The sequence below is a fragment of the Callospermophilus lateralis genome, chromosome 6 (assembly GCF_048772815.1).
Source record: "Callospermophilus lateralis isolate mCalLat2 chromosome 6, mCalLat2.hap1, whole genome shotgun sequence".
NCBI lineage: Eukaryota > Metazoa > Chordata > Mammalia > Rodentia > Sciuridae > Callospermophilus > Callospermophilus lateralis.
Window position 1 is genome coordinate 34,048,194 of NC_135310.1, and position 21,333 is coordinate 34,069,526.

Consider the following 21,333-nt stretch of genomic DNA (forward strand, 5'->3'; position numbering starts at 1 on the left):
TGGGGAAAGAAATTGGAAGATAAATCAGGAGTCAGAAAAAACAGGCTGGAATATGATAACTTGAGGACAGAGAATAAGAAGTATGGTGGCTTGTGCGGAGCTTCAAAATCTGAAGTAAATAGTAGGTAGTTGTAGTATTCCTCTTATCCATGTTTTTATTTTGATGTCCTCTCACTTGTTTTTTATATTTTGTTGTAAGATACCTTATGACTATTTTTTCGAAAGATGGCAGAGTATACATAAATGAATAAAGAAGATAATTTATATCTGCCATATGGAGTATTCAGCATTCTGAAGACATGAGTGTTGTGTTCAAAGGTGGAAGCAAAAAAACCAGAGCAACATTTTGATACACATGACTAGGGCCAGAATTTGAAATATCAGAAAAAGAGGATTTCAAATGAAAATCAACCATGACCTACTCTGTGCATGACAAAGTAGATAGAATTTGTGCCATCACACCCAAACTGAACCAAACCAAAGCAAAACAAATCCAGGCAGAAGGCAAACATTCTGATGACTTGATGTGAAGAACAAGATTTGGGACCCCAAGGGCTAAAGCCTGGAAGAAATGCACTGGGAGAGGTACACAGCTTCATCCATGGGGACTTGGGCACTTCGGAATACAATGGTTCTGGAAAAATCCACCTCAAGGATATGAGGAAGGGGGCTTTCTCTCAACTTTCTCTCCACCACACTCCAGGGCAGCCTCTTTGCTTATTCAACTCCTTTTTCCTCAGTTAAATGTGCTTTTCAATCCCAATTTCCCATTCTTTCCCCAGGAATCCCTACCCCCAACCCTCTTCTCCAAGGCTCTTCCCCAACTAGGACTCTCTCCTCCCTCTTTCCCCCCCTGCTCCTGGCCCCTGGTCTCAGCTTTTGCCTCTTCCTCTCTTGTTTCAGGAAGCCCTTCGCTTTCCTTACAACCCAACGGGGACCAAGTCCCGAGTAGGGGGCGGCAGGTGGATCGCGGAAAAGGCCAGGCAGCACCAGGGTGGGTAGATAGGACTGGAGGGGACCTGGCGGGCGAAGCCCGCCACCCGGGGCGGGGAGAGCAGGTCCTGCCCTCCCGGGCGGGCGCGCACGGCCGGCCCAGGGGCGGTCCCAGTCCTCCCGCTCGCTGCTGCTCCTCGTGCCTGCTCCTCCTGCCTGCTCCTGCTGCCCAGTGGCTGGACCCCAGGTGCCGGCGGGCAGGAAGGGCCGGAGGATGCGCTGCTGGCCGCTGTTCTTGCTGTGGGGGCTGCTCCCCTGGACAGGCGTGGGGGGCTCGGGCCGTTCCTTCCCTCACCACACAGTCCTCGACTCGGAGGGCAAGTACTGGCTGGGCTGGGGCCAGCAGGGCAGCCGGCTTGCCTTCCGCCTCGAGGTGCGCACCGCCGGCTATGTGGGCTTCGGCTTCTCGCCCACCGGGACCATGGCCGCGGCCGACATCGTCGTGGGCGGTGTGACCCACGGGCGACCCTACCTCCAGGTAAGAGAGTTCCCTCCGGCTCCCGCCCCGCCAGGGTGGGCCAGTCCCTATCCCGAGGAGAGCGCGGGTGCAGGCTACCCTGGGGCCACCGGGTCTCGCCTCGGGCGAGCTTGGAAACCCTGGGTCCCTGAAGCCCCGCGCACTCTCACCTTCGCGGTCAGGTTGGGCACTAGCGGAGTGCTCGCGCCTCCCTGGCGCTCTGCGTTCAGAGTTTTTGCCCCGGAGAGCTGAGCACTGTGAGCTCAGGCAGTTTTCCTGCTCTGAACACTTTCCTGCCCCAGCGCCCACTTAATAAATCTCCCACGTACACACCTGCCACGCAGCATCCCCATTTATTCCGGATGGGAAAGGAGCGGGACCCCCAGTCCTAAGGGACGGCTCTGGGCGGGGATCCGGGGAGAAAGCTTGGTATTTTGCGGTCTTGCTGTCTAGGGTTGGGAATCTCAGAAAGTCCCTATTGCTGACTATGTTGGACCCTCCAGGCGCGGGGCTGATGTTAGCTACTTTACCCGGAGGGATTAATAAAAGAAAGGTCCTTAAGAATCGCTTAAGGAAGTTTGTTATTCCAAGTGTTGTTTAGGAAACTGCAGACACCTTCATTATCTAAAATCCTCAGACAAAGTCCCTTATTAAGTGGTACACAATTTCGTTTATTCTAAGAAGCAGCAAACTGAATTGATTTGCTTTGCTTGGTGGGTGGAGGGGGCCGTGCAGAAGCGACGCTGCCTATTCACAGGAGTCACTAAGCACAGGGGAAAGACAGATCAGAAGGATTAGAATGACTGACTGGATATCATTGTTTGATCCTGACCACTTTTGGATTGTGGTGAATGTACACTCTTTGTTACACAAAGAATCTCAAAACACTACCCTTTACAGAAAGTCCATATGAAAATTTCAATTGTTCTGACACTGTCTTAAGGCTTTGATAGTATGAAAACCAATATTCCTGATGGATTTCTGAATATATTTCTCAATAAATTTATCCCAACTTCTAAGTTCAATTTGCACTATGTGCTGAGGTGCCATCACATTTGAACCCCTGATCTTGACTTTGGCTAAAAATAAAGTGACAGCAATAAAAGCTCAAAACCATCCTATTATCTATTTTTTTTTCATAAATTCACTGTTTCCTCCCCAAGGAGCTATTCTACGACGACTCCAATAAAAGAAAGTTTTATGAGGACTGCACTCTGCTAAAGTCACTAATGTATAAATTTTCTTCTTCTGCACTATCTCAGGCATTAAATTTGTGAACCAAGGATTTGATCCCCAAACATGGTCCTCATGGGCTGAAAGACTCACTTTTCTGTGATATAAAGTAGACAATACTTAAATCCCCATTTTAGCCTATTGTAGGGTGAGGAGTATAAGGCCCAGCAACTACCCTTTTATGTTCCTAGAAGAGGGCATGAGAAATCTTACTATGGTAATATTATACAAAAAGGCATAGTTTAAAAGTTAACTTGCTATTATTTTTGTCAAAGAGTAGCATTTCTAGAAAGTCTACCCAATTTGATATCAAACAGTTAAGAGTAAGATCCTGACTCAGCTTGCCTTAATGGAACCACCACAAACAGACTTTACAAACTGCAGAATATTTTCACATTGATGGAGGTTCTTTATAAAGATTGCATAAGACTTAATTAAGTGCTTTTTAGATTGATGTTGAGACATGAAACTTTTTTTAAAAATAAATTGTGAATATATTTAAATTGTGATTATATACCACCGTGATATAATCAAGAGCTGGGCACTTTCTCAATATACTTAATGAGCAAAGAAAAAAAATGAATTTCTTCTTTATTTTTTATTCCACATGATATAAAATCCTTATTTTCATATAGAAACGATTTTTCTCACTTGACCAACATCCTTTACCTTTCCATTTCCTTAAATATTCTAGTGATTTTAAAAATATTAAATTATGCTAATTAGTTAAATGAAGGGTTTGCTTAAAATACTTAAAAACTCTGGTTACATGAAAAATACTAAATAATGTAAAATACAAGAAATATATCAATTCCAGCAGGATTATCCAGGCCATGTGATTCCATTTATCAATGCTTGAAATTGAGTTTTCTCCTTAGATACTATTTGAGATTCTTCACACAATATGTGATAAGATCATCTTTAGCAACTATACCAAAAATAAATCAGATTCTTGAGTACAACCTATGTGATTTCATTAGATGACTTTGGATTTTGTATAATTTTTCTCCCAGTGAAAACAGACTTTTTGTGGAACAATGAAAAAGCCTTAGTTCCTGGGGCATCAATGTAAGTGCAGCAGCCACAGAAGGACAATGGCATCAAGCTATATGATGTGACCCAAGTTGACATCCCAGTCATGCCATTTGTGCCTTTTCCACATATATTTTCTTTCATCCTTTTTTACATAATTTTAAACTTCAATTTCAGATCTTTTAAATTGTTCTTTTTCTTTTTCTAATGAGATGCACTAAACTTGAATACTGTATTTAAAAGTAAATTCTAATCGATCAGGTAGGGAATGTTTGACTAAATAGCCTAAATGCTTATAGAGGTCAGCAGAGAAATGGGTGGCATGGGATTGAGTGGATCAGGCAGACTGCAACAGATAGTAGACAGCTTTGAGGGAAAGTTTTTGCAAGTGAGTTACTGTTATGGGGGAATGCAAACTCAATATTGCCAGATTGTTTGTTTTATTTTTGAGAAAAGACAGAAATTCATATTGTGTGTGTGTGTGTGTGTGTGTGTGTGTGACACACAGAGAGAGAGAGAGAGAGAGAGAGAGAAGAGGGGAGGGAGAGGAGGATAGGAGAGGAAAAGAGAGGGCATACAAGATAGAGAGAATGTAAAAATACTCTAATTACTAAATACTGACAATAATTCCAGTTTGTACAAAGTGTGAACACACACATACAATTTCAGTTGCGATATATCCCATAGACAATCTATTTGGGGGCCAAGATGAAAAAAGTTAAGATTAATAAAGAATCAACGCAAATTATGAAAACCCATGAAAGACAGAGAGGAAAATCCTATTTCTTTTTTGGACCAGGTTTATTCTGTGTCAGGAAACAAGTCCAGTGTCAGGGACTCTTGCCCATTATTTTGGCTATCAATTCTTGTATAATGAACCACACCCAAAACATAGTATTTTTAATATAGTGACCCTTATTTTGCTCAGGGGTCTGAAATGTGAGCATGGCTCGGTGAGGACAGCTCTTCTTTGCTCCAGTCTGTATTGACTCCAAAAGCAGTGGTTGAAAGTACCTGAAAGCTACTCACCTGAATGTCTGACTGGCCTGTGATGTTTGCTATTGGTGGGTGCTCACCCAGATTTGGGTGGGATTGTGGCCTCTCTGTGTGGCTCTTTAACATCCTCAAAAGCACAGTGACTGGTCCCAGGAGTGAACATTCCAAAAAATCCCTGGCAGAAGCTGAATAGCAATTGATGACTTAGCCTTTGAGTCATACTGTGTGTCTTCTGCTCTTGCCACAGGCTCACCAATTCAAGGAGCACAGACACCACCTTAACATCATGGGAATGGAATATGTTAGTGTGGTTGTCCTTGGAAAATACCTTCTATCACACCCATCCTTACCACTTGCCAGAGTCTCCTTCACACCACCAATTTCTAATGCCTGTGTACATGTATCCATTCTCTTTCCATTCTGCTTAAATGGAGAGGCAATGTTTACTTATTCACTGGTTCCCCCTCCCCCCACACACATATAAGCTCCCCACTCTCAAGAGTTAGTGAATACATTTATAACTAATTAGAACAAATAAAAATATATATTAAATAAAAGAGTTGGTGAACAGTTGGTAATTTTCCCACTGCCTATTCCCTACTCCCTTGGCCTCCTCCCCTCATGCCCTTCCTCCAGTAAGAGTTCTGAACTTTGGCAGCCCCATAGTTTTCAGTGGTGGCCAATCACTAGTTAAGGGTCAGATCCAATGAGACTACCTGTAGAGGGCAGTGTGACATTTGCCTGTAAACTTACGGAGTTAACAAGTTTATTTTTTTTAAAAAAAAAGTTTTTGTAGTACTGGGGATTGAACTCAGGGCCTAGCTGTAGCCCAGTCCAGGCTTATGGAGGTAAAAAGTCATATTTTGAATTTCCTTGCATCAAGGCAGCAAACTTGGCCTAGAAGCCTGAAACTAGAAGCCTGGCATAATTATGAAAATTTGCCCTACCCATTTTATAACCTCTCTGACCCTGCCTGAGGATAGTATCTCTAAGGGTGGGTGACTGGGTGACATCAAAAGGGAGAGAAAAGAGAGAGAAACAGAAAGATTGAGGTGTGAAGCCTGTCTTGGTGTTCTGGAGCAGCATGGAAACGTCCCCTCTAGGATGCTGCGAAGGTCCGCCTGGATGGGGGCCTGGATGCGGGAAGCAGTCTGTCTTTTTTGCCTTGGTTTTCCAGAACCTCACTCTTTTGTCACAGTGAATCAGCTCAACTCATTTTCCTGATGGATCCGTGTCCTTTCCTTGTTCTTTGCCCCTTTTTGACAGAGCAACTCCACCCCCACCCGAACCATTAAGCAACTGTGAGTGCCCATTTGAGGCAAGTAATCTGGGCTATGAATGCCCAGCCTGTGTGAGGGAGAGAAGAGAGCAGCATTGTGGGATGTGCCTGTTGAATTTGCACAAAAATGGATTCACCCTTCCTATGGGGGTATAAAGCACTCATGAATGGAGGCTGAAACATATGTCATCATTTGTTATAGCCTTGCTTGTTGGCTGTCTCAAAACCGGAACCCTTTTTCTGCAGAGAAGTGTCTTCAGTGGCAGAGTAATTGCTGCCGGGGCTACTCTCTGAGGAAGTGCTGGGAACTGATTTGAAATCACAGAAAACAGTGAGCATTCTTTGTGGTTAACGATGTGCTTCTTTTAAGCACACCCCAGCCAACGGCAACAAAGAAATGTTTGCAAAGCAAATTGAAAGCTGTAAGGGAAAGATGAAGAAAAGTGTGCAACCCTGACACAGCTCAGCTGCAGCTTTGTTAAGAGATATTTATAAGTCTTGGGATGATGCCCCCCAATTTCCAGATGAAGAAGGGACCTTTCCAGGCTTCATGCTTGGTGCATTAGTAATGGGGACACATGCTTCGGTGTTCAAATGCACGCTGATGCTCTTCAGCTGTATGGTCCCCCCTGGCAGAGCAGAGGATTTCGTAATTAGCCTGAGGAAACAAGTGGACCTAACAGCCAAGGCAACAATGCACCTGAATTGACAAATGGATTTGAAAGTTTCAGACCACAGACAGCATATTTCTGGGGTCTTGGAAGGAGAAGCAAGAGTCCACTTCAAAGAAACTGAACCGTAGTTTAGTGATTCATCGTCCATAATGGGGCCCTATTAAAATAAAGTTGCTGGCAAAAGGGATGAATTCATTACATATCATGGTATTTCTGGAAATGTTTGATGCACATGTAATAAGAAAAAAACCCAGTGTACATGGATGCCTCACAATACTTTTTATTGTAAGTTAAAGCAAATACCTAATAAAGAACTTTTCAGCAAAAAAAAAAAAAAAAAAAATCCTTGGAAAGCTTCTTCCAAATCTATACCTTTTAAACTTCTTCAGTTCTAGAATAAACTAAACAACTAAATTTTCATATAAAGAGAACATGTAGCATATAAGCAAAAAAAAAAATGGATAATAAATGGAAAATTTTTATTAACTGTAGAATTAGGATCATGCATCTGAGTGCTATACAAATAATGTACAGACCAAATATAATTTAATATATTTGGTAAATTTTTATTCATCATTCTTATTCATCAAATGTAGCCAAAATCACAATCTTTGTACCATTCTTGCTTTTATAGGTTAAGTGTTGATGTTTTGTGATTTCCTTGCTGCCTCTTAAAAGCTCCGAATTTGGCAGCTTCCCCTCAAACCTTCTACCCAATTTTAAAGATGAGGAAACTAAGCCTTAGATAACTCTCAAAGCCTCGTTGGAGGCCACACACTGCAGTCTGGATTTATTTCCTCTGAACCCTGGCTTGATGCACTTTTTTCTATAAGAAGCTTCCATAGAAACATATTGTAGCTTTCTTCTAAATAATGAAAAAAAAAAAAACCCACGTATTTCTGAGCATTTCTCTTACTACCTTTTTTCCACTGTAAATGTCATAGAAATACACTTATAGGATATGATTTTTATGCTGTTTCATTCACTGAGTTCTTCATTTACATCTCATATTGTAGTAAGTCCTTAAAGGGTGCTATCTTGTATAACTCTCACAATACCTCTTTGAGGTCACTATCTTGTTTCTCTCCTTTTGTAGGTGTACAGACTCTCAGCTCCAGGTCACACAGCTTGGAAATCACTTGTGGTTTTCACATGGCTGTGTTTGTGTAGCACCTACAGACAGATAATGGAATGTTCATTCATTTATTCAGCCAGTATTTATTGAATGTTCCTTGACAGTTCTAGATGCCAGGGACATAGCATTGAGTGAGATGAAATCAGGAGTATACTTTGGAATGCAGGTACTTTGGTACTGGTAGCTGTAAGCAAATAAATAAACAAGAACCCAGGGATTATTAAGTGCTGTGCAAAGAATTACACTAGAGTGTTGTCAAGAAGCGACTCTGTGACTATTTCAGATTAGTGTGTTAATAATCAAAATACAAAGGAAAACACATGCCCTACATTGTGAAGGTTGTCTTTGGAAGTTAACCATGGGCTTACAATTCAAAATATTACGTACAATGAAGAAGATAATCTGGCATGGACATCAAAGAACCCAGAAGACCTTCAATATGAGAAATTGTCTAGCTGGAGAAAATATAACTAATGGTTTTTCAAATGTATCCAAATTCCATGAGCTCTTTTCTACTTGTGTGCATTGTTACAATGATATTTAGTAAGCTCAACCACAGTTTTTCAAGCTCCAAAGCTGGTGCTTTTGTAGAAGTATAGTTTTTATTTTTTTAAATATTCCTTTTTAGTTGTAGATGGACACAATAACCTTTATTTTTATTGATTTACTTTTATGGGGTGCTGAGGAGTGAACCCAGTGCCTCACATGTGCTAGTCAAGTACTCTACCTCTGAGCCATAACCCCAGCTCCCTAGAAGCTTATTTTTTAATACTAGGTATAAAGGTTTTTCTCTATATCCTTTCTCATCTTTAATAATAATGGAGAGCTGAAGGTCTTTGAGGCAACATCAACACAACAACACATGTTTGGGGGAAGATTTCCATCTTTCATGGAATTTTTGAAAGAAAATTTTGAAATCTCTAGTTCTTAGTTCTTCCTACCTCATGAAAGTGCAATCTCACTTAATTGGACAAAATAATTGATATATTTCAAGTTTCTCAGGTGATTCGAATGCAGAGACAGGTTTGGTAATTGCTGACTTTATGTGGTCAGACTCTTTGATAGGGATCCTGTAACTCAACCTGCAGAAGCTTGAGAGATTGCAGACCTCGAATGTGGGATACAAAGCAGGATTCTGTAAAGAATCATTCATACTCACCAGTCGATGTTTGGAGCTAGGGCTACCATATGCTTGCAGATTTAACATCAGTTTTTTAAAATAAGATGGGTTGTTTTTTTTTTTTTTGGCATGGAACCCTTCTGAGATCAGTTTAATGAAAATGAAAGTATTTTCATTTAAGTATTTTCTCAAATTTACATGCTGAGACAAGAGCAGCAATTTTTAATCTGAGAGTAGAAGTATATTTCAAAATGTACTGAATTAGGAATCTCTCCTCCCCATAACCCTCTGCCATTCCTATACACCTTTTGCCAGTTGGCACCAGCTGCTGTATTTCTAAGCAAATGAGAGGGTACCTACACAGAGTCTAAATATATCAGTTATGCATGTCAGAGGGTAGCAAAGTAACATCATTTCATTTCATTAATAAATGAGAGTACCAGGTAGTTCTTTTATTTAGTCCAGAAGTGATCAGATCTAAGACTTTTGATTAGAATTAACAATAACAAAATGGACTCCCTTAGTATTTGGAAAAATTATCATATGTCATTCATTACATAAATATTCTTTCCTTTTCCTCCCCATTCTCCAAGATTGCTAATAAGCAGTGAAGTGCCCTCAAGCTATAGTGGCAGCAGAAAGAAGAGGAGCAATAGGAGTGGTGGATAATTAGTATCTTATTAGGGCATGGATGGAACATTTGCAATCTGATGACTATGTCCTTGCTGCCAAACCTTCCTGAGGTACCAAGAACAATTCCCTGTGTTTGGCAGAAGCCCAAGAAATACCTGCTGAATAACTGCTGAGCGGTTAAGACCAGGAAATCTTCTAGACTGGGTATGAGTCCCAGCACTGCTTGAAGCTTATTCCTTGTGTGCCCCTTGGCAAACTCCTTAAACCTCTCCTAGGGAGTTTCCTTTTGTGCAGAAGGGAGCTCATGATCATGGGTTTTTGTGAGGATTGAATGAAGGAGTCACGTAAAAGCTCTTCCAGAGTATGTGACATGTCAAAAGTACTCCATAAATAGGAGGCATTATCATTAGTAATTGAAGACAAAAATTGCAGCTTTTCAACTTGAGAAAAATGTGTAAATTAAATGTATAGGAGGGGGAGATAGATAGCGTTTGAGACAATTCCAGACCAAGCTTTAAGCAATTGATTTGTGAATGACTTTGCAGTCATTAATGAATAGAGGCTAGCATGGTTTCAATAGACATAGCTTAGAGCAAAGCTGCATTTCCTTTTGCATTTGATTTGCTGCATCTGTAGCTTGAGGTATTAAATATTGCATTGGAGTGATCGTAAGGGATTTTTCATAGTTTTGCATGATACCCTTGTTAATGATGGCTTAATGAAATTGTATTTATAAAAATATAACACCCAAACCCCAAACCTATTAGTAGACTGGCTACATTAGGTTACAAAATGAGGTTAAAATATACCAACATAACAAATGGAAACTAAAAGTTAAAAATTTATTGTGAGTTGGGCTCACTTGTAATCCTAGCAACCCTGGTGGTGGGGTTGAGACAGGAGGATCACAAGTTCTAGGCCACCAGCCTCAGCATTTTAGTGAGAACCTAAGCAGCTTGACAAGGCCCTTCGAACGAAAGAAAGAAAGAAAGAAAGAAAGGGAGGAAGGAAGGATGGATAGATGGGAGGGAGGGAAGAGATGTAGCTCAGACAGGTAAAGCATCCCCAGGATTAATCTTCAGTACAAAAAAAATTCATTGTGAATATGAGTGAAGTTCAACAAGTTGCTTCAAGTAAAATTAGCCATATATGTACAAAATGTGTAACACTATATTAAATCAGAATTCGTATGAAAAAGATCTAAATATTAGTTCATTTTAAGTTCTCTATAATGTGGCTGCTAAACACATGTTATATCACCTTATAATCTCTACTGTTCACATTAATGAATGTAGTGTTGACATAGCACCCTGTCCTGGGCTGACCAGAGGTTCCCTTCTAGGAACAGCATTATTAAAGGGCGTATGAGTAAGTGGGAGCATTCCAAGGGGAACTACAAGGAGGTTGAGACTGCTGGAAATCTGAGCATTAGGATGAGATTTAGCTGGCAATGTTTTGCCTGGAGAAACAATAATTAGAAAAGAAATGATGATTGTCTTTGAAGTAGTAAACAGTCTTCCTCAAAAAATAATGAATAGATACTACGTATTATTTTCCAGAAAAGGTAGGGGGTGCAATTAGTAGATCCTGATTAATATTGGAAGATTTTAACTTAGTATAAGAAATTCATTCCTGACAACCAGAGGTATTGAAATTGAATGGGTTGCCTGGTGAGGCTAGGAGCTTTATCACTCTAAGTGTAAATGCTTTGTGATCGTTTCTTTGAAAAACTATTTTTGAGATAAATCTTCCTTGGTCAGAGCCAGCGTTAGGCATTTTTTGGGTTCACTTGAGTGTGATGCTGGAAATAACTTCATTCCACATTCGTACTTTTAGGTTATTCAAAAAGTGGACAGAAGGGAAGATAATTAACCATCACAAAACTGTCTGTACTGCTTTTTAAACTTATCTCAAGAAATACAACTAGTCTTTGTGTGCAATGAACTGTTCCAATGACACAAGGGTATTTAGTCTCCTTTCCTGTTGTAAACTTTAGTATATTATTTAAATTACTTATAATCGCTATGTATGCATCTTGAAATCTGAAGAATAATAAGAAGAAAAGAATATTTTACCAATTGCGTATGCTTGAAAGCAAGAATTTGGAGGGCCTCAAGAGCAAAGGCAAATGTAAACTTGGTGAGTTTCTAAACCCTTCTTATGCCTCCCATGGGTGCATTACTTTGCCTTCTCTAGGAGTACAGTCTTACCTCCTGACCTGCCCACCCCGGTATTTAGGTAGACTTCTCAAACTTCATGTGATTTACTTTCAACATGGTTTCTTCCTGGGCTTCCCTAGCTCAGTAAATGGCACTTCTTGTTAGCTCCAGTCAAAAAATGAGGGATCGGTTTTCTTCTCTTTCCTTCACCCTTTATGTAAAAACTCATCTTCATGAACAGATAAAATAAATGTGGTACACATACACAATGGAATATTACTCAGCCATTAAGAAGAATGAAAATATGATACTTTCCAGTAAATGAATGGAACTGGAGATTATAATGCTAATTGAAATAGGTCAATCCCAAACAACCAAAAGCCAAATGTTCTCTCTGATATGTAGATGCTGATTCACAATGGAGGGCAGGTGGGGAGGGAAGAGGAATGGAAGTTCACTGAGTTGGGAAAGGTGGACGTGGAAGGAAAAGAGGGAGATGGGAATATGAAAGACAGTAGAATTAATCCTACATATAACATTCCTATGTTCATATGTGAGCACACAACCAGTGTAACACCACATCATGTTCAACCACAAAAATAGGAAGCTATACTCCGTGTATGTATGATATGTCAAAATACATTCTATGTCATGTATAACTAAAAAGAACAAATAAGAAATTAAAAACAAAATAAAAACCCATCTTCAGGTTCTATTGACTTTCCCTCCTACACAAATCTAAGATATGCCCACTTCTCTCCAGTTTTACCACTACTTCTCAAACTCAAGACTTTGAGACCACCATAGCACTCCCAGGCATCTCAAGGCCACCATTTTTATTCCTCCTCTTCATTCCTCACAGATAGCCACAGTAGTACACCATACACACACACACACACACACACACACACACAGAGAGAGAGAGAGAGAGAGAGAGAGAGAGAGAGAGAGAGAGAGATATGAAGGGAAGGAGAGCAAGGCAGGCAGGCAGAAGAATTGAACTTTATTCCTTGCATAAAATGGTTATGGACAGTTTGGAGAAGTTTAAATTTAGATGATGGAATAGGGCAAAGAAAATGAATATTCTTTGAATGGTGAAAACTGAATTTTTTTCTGTTGAATTATATTATTAGAGACAAACAATGAACCTTTTGATTTTATTATGTATCTCTGCTAATTCTATAATTTAGTGAAAAGTTTTAAATTAATCAACATGAAAACTAAAATGAGATGTTTGGCTGTGGTAGAAAATCCAGGATATGTATTTCAGAAGGTGGCCTTTGCCGAACACCCAGGGTGCTCAAATGGGCATCTTTCTTTTCAGAACATAGGGCTGTGGGTTCGTATTTTAGCATTTTGATAGGCATTTGAAAGATCCGTGATTAGACCTGGAGAGTTTCTGTTTTATCTGAAGTGGGTTCTAAAGTGCAATCCTCTTCTATTTTGACATTCCATTTAGATTTCTAAGATTAACAAATGACTTTTTAAAGTTATTGAAACCTGAGGATTGTGTTTATAAAGGTTGTTTATACAGCCTCATGATATTTTTCTGCTCAAAGATTCTCTTTACCATGAAAATATTTATTATTATACTATCAATATTATTAAACCACCATAACACTTATTACAGAAATAGATAGTACAAACAAATGTTTGAATTAACAAGGATTTTGAGATTTAGAAACAGAAGAAAAACTGCAGGCACCTGTTGAAGAAAATGATGACAGATGGTAACATTTTTCTCAAGGATTGTTCCACAGCTGTGCTTACATTCAGTTCTTCAAGCTGAACCAAAGTCTATTCATATGTTTTATTACACTCATAAGAGTTTTCAATTCATCCTGTTTAACACAGTGCCAGTCAAAGCTCTATTCTGTAGCAAAGATTTTATTTAAGAGAGACAGGAAAAAAAAAAGACTGACAATGAGAACCAATTTAACATCTGTGTAATCATGTTTTTGAACAAGGGGTCACAGCAATCTTGCTGATTATCAAAGCTGGCTTTTTTGGTATGTTATCTTAGTTTGAAAGTGACAGTAATTCTTGCTATGATGTTAAATGATAAATTTCAACTTCCTGACAACTTCTGCTGTTGGTGACTTATTTTACAGTTGCCACACAGCATTTTGAAACCTCGATTATATATTTCATAATTTTTTCAAAACATAAAAGATTCCAATGATAAAAGAATTTTGTGAGAGCATGTTTCAGGAGAAATGTTTTTGTGACATAGCAGAAGATTAACTCTATTATTAGGGTTTAGATACTCAAATTTTTAAGGTGCCAGGTAGTATTTTTTCTCGAGAAATATATGATCAATATTTATTCCACAATGAAAGCAAAAAATAATACCCCAAGGACAATCCATATTGAAGCTGAGCTAAGTACTTCAACTAAATGTGATTGAGATGCACATAAAGCAATTCATATGGGGTAACTATTTCACATTTCACTTTTCAGGGTATTAAAATGGTTTAAGTACAAACTAATATAATCTCTGTATACCAGCCTTTACATTTACATTATTAAAAATCAATATATCTGGGGCTGGGGATGTGGCTCAAGCGGTAGTGCGCTCGCCTGGCATGCGTGCGACCTGGGTTCGGTCCTCAACACCACATACAAACAAAAATGTTGTGTCCGCCGAAAACTAAAAAATAAATATTAAAAATTCTCTCTCTCTCTCTCTCTCTCTCTCTCTCTCTCTCTCTCTCTCTCTCTCCCTCTCTCCCTCTCTCCCTCTCTCTTAAAAAAAAAAAAAAAATCAACATATTTGTCAAAGGCAGTGGCACATGCCTGGAATCCCAGTGGCTCAGGAGGCTGAGGCAAGAGGATGGCAAGTTCAAAGCCAGCTTCTGCAACTTAGTGAGGTCCTAAGGAACTTAATGAGACCCTGTTTCAAAAATTAAAAAAATAAAATAAAAAGAACTGGGGATGTGGCTCAGTGTTTAAACACCCTTGAGGTAAATTCTCAGTACAAACAAAACGACAACAACAACAACAACAAAAACAACACCCCAAAAACAAAAAGCCAAAAAAAAAACCCTGCATATTTTTATTCTTAAACTCTTTTGCATAGTATCATGATTCTTTGAATCCTTCCCAATCTCTTATCTCCATGAAGTCCATTTTCTTAATGATTTTTTTGGGGGGCAGGGGCTACCAGTGATTAAACTCGGGGGCACTCAATCACTGAGTCACATCTCCAGCCTTATTTTGTATTTTATTTAGAGACAAGGTCTCACTGAGTTGCTTAGCACCTTGCTTTTGCTGAGACTAGCTTTGAACTCACAATCCTCCTGCCTCAGCCTCCAGAGCCACTGGGATTACAGGCATGTACCACCATGCCTGGCTTCTTAATGATTCTTGTGGAAACTTCTATTTATCAGTATTTTATGATATATAAACATATATGACCTATATAATATATATTTACAATATAGAATCTGTATGCATTTAGATGATGTATTTAATATATGGGATATAATTACATTTTTTGTTGTGATCGTGACATTAGACCATTTTAATGAATGTGAACTGTGATCCACATTCCTACTTTTATTTGAAAATTCCTAGAATGTTCTGTAGGAAGATGGCTTGAGGCATGGAGTTCACATTGGATATATATGGATATCCATTTACAGAGTGAAACAGGGAGTGGGGTGATTTTAAAGGTGGAGATCAGATGTACTAAGAATGTGCTGGAAAAGCACTATATACTATTGTTTTGTAAATATCCACTTGTAGGTGACTTTATCTGTAATTGAACACTTATTTGGTCAATGTTGTACTATGTCCATTCCATTCTTCAGTTTTATTTTGTTTTGTTTTCTAGAGGACAGTAATAACACAATAACTAGACCAATGATTATTCCAATTGAATAACATTATCCCTTTGTCAAACTGTCAGGAAACTCCTCAACTCATCCAACTTATTTTTAGGCTTACCCAATCTGCATCTCAACATCTCATTTCAAGACAGAGCATGCTTTGGGTGGTTTGCTGTCATTTTTCCTTCCTTTTCTTCCTCCCAGGAAAAACAGTTGAATGGTATGAATTTTGGAGCCCAGAATTGTTTCTTGGCCTTTTTTTCCTTTTACCTCAAGTAACTTGCTTTAATATTTGCCAATATGTCGTTTTGCTGTATAATTTTGGCACCATTAAAGTTGTGTTTGATTGATATCCATGTACTTTAGTAGAACAAAGGAAGACAAAAGGTACCCCTGAGGAATATTTGTGTCTCATCAAGTTGAACTGTTCCTCCACTTTAAAGACATGAATGTCACGTGAGAGTTCTTGCATTCTTTTATTTTCAAAATAATCTCTTCATTAAGGAAAGGTAGATGCTCCTTTTTAAAGTACACAAATATTCAAAGAGCATCTTCAATATGCACGTCAGTCTGGGGATATAAATTAGAATACATTCTTAAACATGGTTTCTCTCAGATTTTTTTTTATTATTTAAAATAGATAGGCAATGCTCTCCATGTATAAAAGGATTTCAGAATTGTTGCATGCATAAATCCTTTTTTCTAAATACTAATGTCAGTCTCCTAAGATTCATGTCCACATAGGGGCTAAAAGGTCATACAGCATTTCCGGATCTCAGTGCCAGATGTGTGTCCATGGCAAATCATGTGGCCCCAAACTCATTCTAGCATCTGGCTAAACACATTTCACACCAGGTCTTAACCATATGTAAATATATCTGAGAGCAAGTATGGAAATAATCTATCATCTTGCTTTGGGGGTGTTCCATTTCACAGTGTGAACAACTGTTCTAATGGTGCATGTTTATAACTGGATTAATGAGATTTAGCTGTTTCTAGTCAATTGCCACATGGTTGAGAAGATAATCCAATGTCTACAATATATCACATGCATACTACATGAAGATGTAAGTAGAGGAATGAGGATTCAGAAAATAAATGATTACTTCCCATGGGAAGGATCAAGGGACACTTCACAGAGGAAATGGAATCCTTAGCCTTAAAGGAAAGGGATTCAATAGATGGAGTTCATGGAGAGGTGCCTTGGTTGCATTAAAAGAGAAGGGCTGGGTTGTGGCTCAGAGGTAGAGCGCGCTTACCTGGCACACATGAGGCACTGGGTTTGATCCTCAGCACCATGTAAAAATAAATAAATAAAGGCATTTTGTCCATCTACAGCTAAAAAATAATTTTAAAAAGAGTAGGAGAGACAGAGAGGAAGAACGTGAACAAAAGCAAAAAGCTAGAAGATGGTCTAGCATTTGAAGGGAATCATAAATAGAAAATAGGTGTTATATGACAAAATCAAACAGTAGATAACCTGAAAGTCCACGTCAGGCTGAATTTTAGGGAACTGGGAAACTAGACTTTAGGATGTTATACTATATACTAGTGACAAAATTGCAGTGATGCATTGAGAATGATTTTACAAGGAAGATCTTGACAGAAGTATATAAATGGTAGAGTCTGAACTGAAATGGAAATTGAAATGAGATAGAAGTACAAAGTGGGTTATTATTTCAAAGGAATTCTTCATAGGAGCCTTTCTGTGGAGGTAGCAGTAGTAGCAAAGAAGTTAAAGAAAACTGCAGTTTTGAATTTGGATAGTTGAGAAGGTGGCAGTAAAATTAAAGAAAATCTGTGAAACAAATCTTACAGGTAAAGGATTAAGTACAAATTTGGACTTATTGCATTTGAAACAATAGTAAGACTTATAAGTGAAACAAACTTTTGGACATATGATACTGAGTTAAAAGTGATGATTTAAAACTTGGATTAGATGAGGTTACCAAAGGGTAAAATATGAATACAGAATAGACAATGGCAAGCCAAAATTTTTTTTTAGGGATTGGGAGGAGAAAATGGAACCAAGAACAGATGAACTGTCAGAGGCGGACAACCAACAGTGGGGTTTTCTCTAAGTAGAAAGCAGGATACCTTGTTCCCAGGGCTTCTTCCTAAGTTTAGGAAGAATTTAGTGTTTCATTATTAAGTATGATGCTATCTATAGGCCTTTTATAGGTACTCTTTATAAGGTAGAGGTCAAACCTATTGCTATATTACTGAGAGATTTGTGCCACATGTCAATGTTTTCAAATGTTTTTTTCCTGCATTTATGGAGATTATCATATGATTTTTCTTTTTTAGACTTTTGATATGATGAATTTGTGTGATTGATTTTCTAATGTTTAAATAACTCTGCACTCATGATATATTGCCCCTTTTTAATGTTGTTGGAATCTATCTGCTAAGAGATATCTCTATTCCTGTTTTTAAGAAAATCTGCATCTAGGTCCAGTGAGAGATATCAATGTATAATTTCTTTTTCGTAACATCTTTGCTTTGGTGTTAGGGTAATGCTGGAGTAAAAATAATGACTTGGGAAGTACTCCCTCTTGTTTTCTGGAAAAGTTTATGAGGGATTGGTATTGTCTGTTGCTCAAATATTTGGTAAAATTCCAGGTGAATGCATCTTGGCCTACGATTTTCTTGTAGTAAGGCCTTTACCTATTAGTAAGTTGTAGTGCTATTCACAGTATCCGTGTTTTTTGAAAGAGTTTACTGGCTTGTGCCTTTCAAGGCGTTTATTTCCCATCTGGATTATCCACTTTTTTTTTTTTTTTTTTGGCACTAAGTTATAGATATCATTGACCTTCGAATGTTTTAAAATATGTTGTGATGTTTCTCCTTCATTTCATTTTGATTTGTTTTCTTTTTATTTCATACGTTTTATTTATTTATTTTTTTCCTGCTTTCTTTTAGATTGAGTAGGTTTTATGATTACATTAAGGATATTTCTAGGATAGAAAGAAGCCAGGGCAGGAGCTCCCATGTATCATAGTTAAAATTCTCTCACTAAGGTGAGATGTGAGATGTAAGCTCAGGGTGCACAAATGTTGGTTATCTTGTATGGAGAAGGTTTTGACTATTCGTGTTGGGAAGTCTCTTGAGAAAACAAGATTAGCCTGTGGATTTCCAACTAGTAATGAGGGCCCAAGCTGAAGTAAACCTGTGAATAAGTACACTATTTGGATAGTGAGGGTATAGTAGGATCAAAACAGAAGATTATGTCTCCAGAATAGTCCCTAAAGTTTGAAAAATCAGAAAAAAATATGCAATTACAGCAATGGTTAGGTTAATTCACATTTTTAGTTTTAATAAGATCCAACCATGTTTTCCTCACTAAATTTGAAGATATTGCTCCTTTTAGACAATCACATTTTCCTCAGAGTCTAGAACTTTGAAATAGTTGTCAACTGTCTTTCAATATCAGGTGCTATTTGGTTTGCACAGGATAGGTGAGCTCAAGGGATCACAGCAAAGCTAAGTGAAGCTTCTCCCATTTCCCCATAGCTAAATTATCTGAAAAGCCATACAAAGGTAGAATAGTTGGAAGGAATTGATGGTGTTGAGTGGAAATAGAATGAATGGAAAATTGGCAAGCAAGCTAGAAATTTTGTGGAATTAATGGTTTTGGAAACAGACTAGGATAATTATTCTACTCTTTCAACTGATTACAATTTCTGTTGGATTCTGTTTGTTTGCAAAAGCTGTGATTGCATGAATAATGTAATGAAATCTGAGTTTAGTGTAAAGCACAGTTGATCTAAATCTTTGTTCGTAAGCTTTGTTATTTTATTTCCCGTTGACAATGTATGAGATGAAAATGGGCCCATCTCAGTGGCATACTAGTACTTCATTTAAATTGCTTTAACAGTTGCAGCCTGGTTCTCAGAGTAAAATTTTTGTCAAACCCCAACTACATAAAGGTAACATTTTCTGTAAAACAAAATGAATGAAGCAAAAACAAAACAAAAAACTCTAATGTAGCTCTTTTCTCTAGACAGAAAAAATAAACAGGAATAAAGCACCTATTCTATCCCAACAGTGTTGGCTACAGTGTAGTGAAGAAGGATACAACCTCTGGTCAAACTGCTAGCATTTGAATACTGCCTTTTCATTGTCTCAGCTGTAGAATGCTGGATATGTTGCCTCTGGGTCCTTCTGCAAAATGGGAAAATAGTTTCATCTTGTAGATTCCATATGGAAGTTAAATGAGTTAATACATGTAGTTTGCTTAAACAGGGCCAGGTAAGTAGAACATAAGTTGTAGTTAATGTTACCAGGGTAAAGTAGTTTGGGGTTGACCATATTAAAGAATTTGTAGACCTCAGATGTTAAATTTATCCACACTTGATAATTATCATAAAAAGGTGCTTAGGAATAAAAGGCCCAAATGCCATCCATTTGAGGGTGACTTTCAGAGACTTTTTAAAAAAATTTTAGAGTAAAAAAATTTACTAATTTTTAAGATTTTAATGAATGAATTTTAAGTTTTTTTGAATAAAGTATTTTCTCAGTCAAGAATATTAATGAAGTCTTAAATTAATTTTAATATTAATAAAATTGCCTATACTCAGCATGTACATTCTAGAACATTTTCATTTTTTTTTCAAAAACAAGATATTTGGGGTACTAAGAAGTATAATTAAGGCAAGTTTTGTGTGTTATATTAGTGAACGTTAATATCAGGATTGCTCCCAGCATAGTAAGCCAGTGGCAAAGAGCATAGGGAAATATTTTTTTGGGGAAAAAATAAACTATATTGCCAAAGAAGAAAGAAAATTAGCATGGAATGGGAACTAACCATGGTAGGCACCCCTACTAAATTTCATTTTTTTATAGTCCAAAAATCTAGAAACAAATATCTATCACACACTCCACACACATCCCACCCCCATTTTACTGATGTTAAAACCAAAGCTCTCAACGTTTGATTTCAATAATTCTGTCAGGTTGTATGGAGATAGTAAGGGGTCAGATCCTAGTCATTGGATCTCAAAGCCCATGTTCTGACCACTGCCCTATCTGCCCCCCACCCAGAAGTGGTATGTACACTACTGAGCAAGTTTGGTAAGGAAACTAAGGCTGATCCACAAAAACAAAACTTCCCTAGATTTCCCAATATCCTGTAATTTAACTACTTTCATTGTTTTGCATATTTTCTCATTATTTTTCATTATAATAAGCATGCACCATTAAAGCTCATTCTGAATCCTTCCCATGGGTCTCTTGGTTTTTATGGAAGGTGAAGGGATGCTTCACCAGGTGTGATATTGGGAAGAATCTGGACCTTAGGGCTGCTTCTGGCTTTGATGCAGCTCTTTTCACTTTGGGGTAAGACATTAGTCCCCTTTTTCATTTGTACAATGAAGGGAAAATCCTCAGTGACCTGGAGTGTTCATTCTTTTTTTAAAAAATTTATCTATTTATGTATTTATTTACCAGGGATTGAACCAAGGGGCACTTAATCACTGAGCCACACCCCCAGCCTGTTTTTTTTATTTATTTATTTATTTATTTATTTATTTATTTATTTATTTATTTAATTTGAGACAGAGTTTCACTAGGTTGCTTAAAGCCTCACTAACTTGCTGAGGCTGGCTTTGAACTTGCAAACCTCCTGCCTCAGCCTCCAGAGACTATGGGATCACAGGCATGTGTCACTGTGCCCCGCTCATTCTTTTTTTAAATATTTTATGATATTATAAATCTATACTGCCTTTTTCTGGAGGAAGTTTCCCGGACTTATAAAATGGGTCTAGGTAAAAGACTTTGTACTAAGAAAACCC

The 21,333-nt window shown here is 38.2% G+C and overlaps 1 protein-coding gene across 1 annotated transcript in view; it reads left to right on the forward strand.

The window, feature by feature from the left end:
- Positions 1-1,207: 1,207 nt before the first annotated feature.
- The window catches only part of Moxd1 (monooxygenase DBH like 1), a 78,632-nt gene continuing 58,506 nt past the window's right edge, over positions 1,208-21,333 (forward strand). Inside the window, exon 1 of the mRNA XM_076859727.2 lies at positions 1,208-1,471. Coding sequence (XP_076715842.2) covers positions 1,208-1,471 — 264 coding nt within the window. The remainder of the gene's footprint in view (positions 1,472-21,333) is intronic.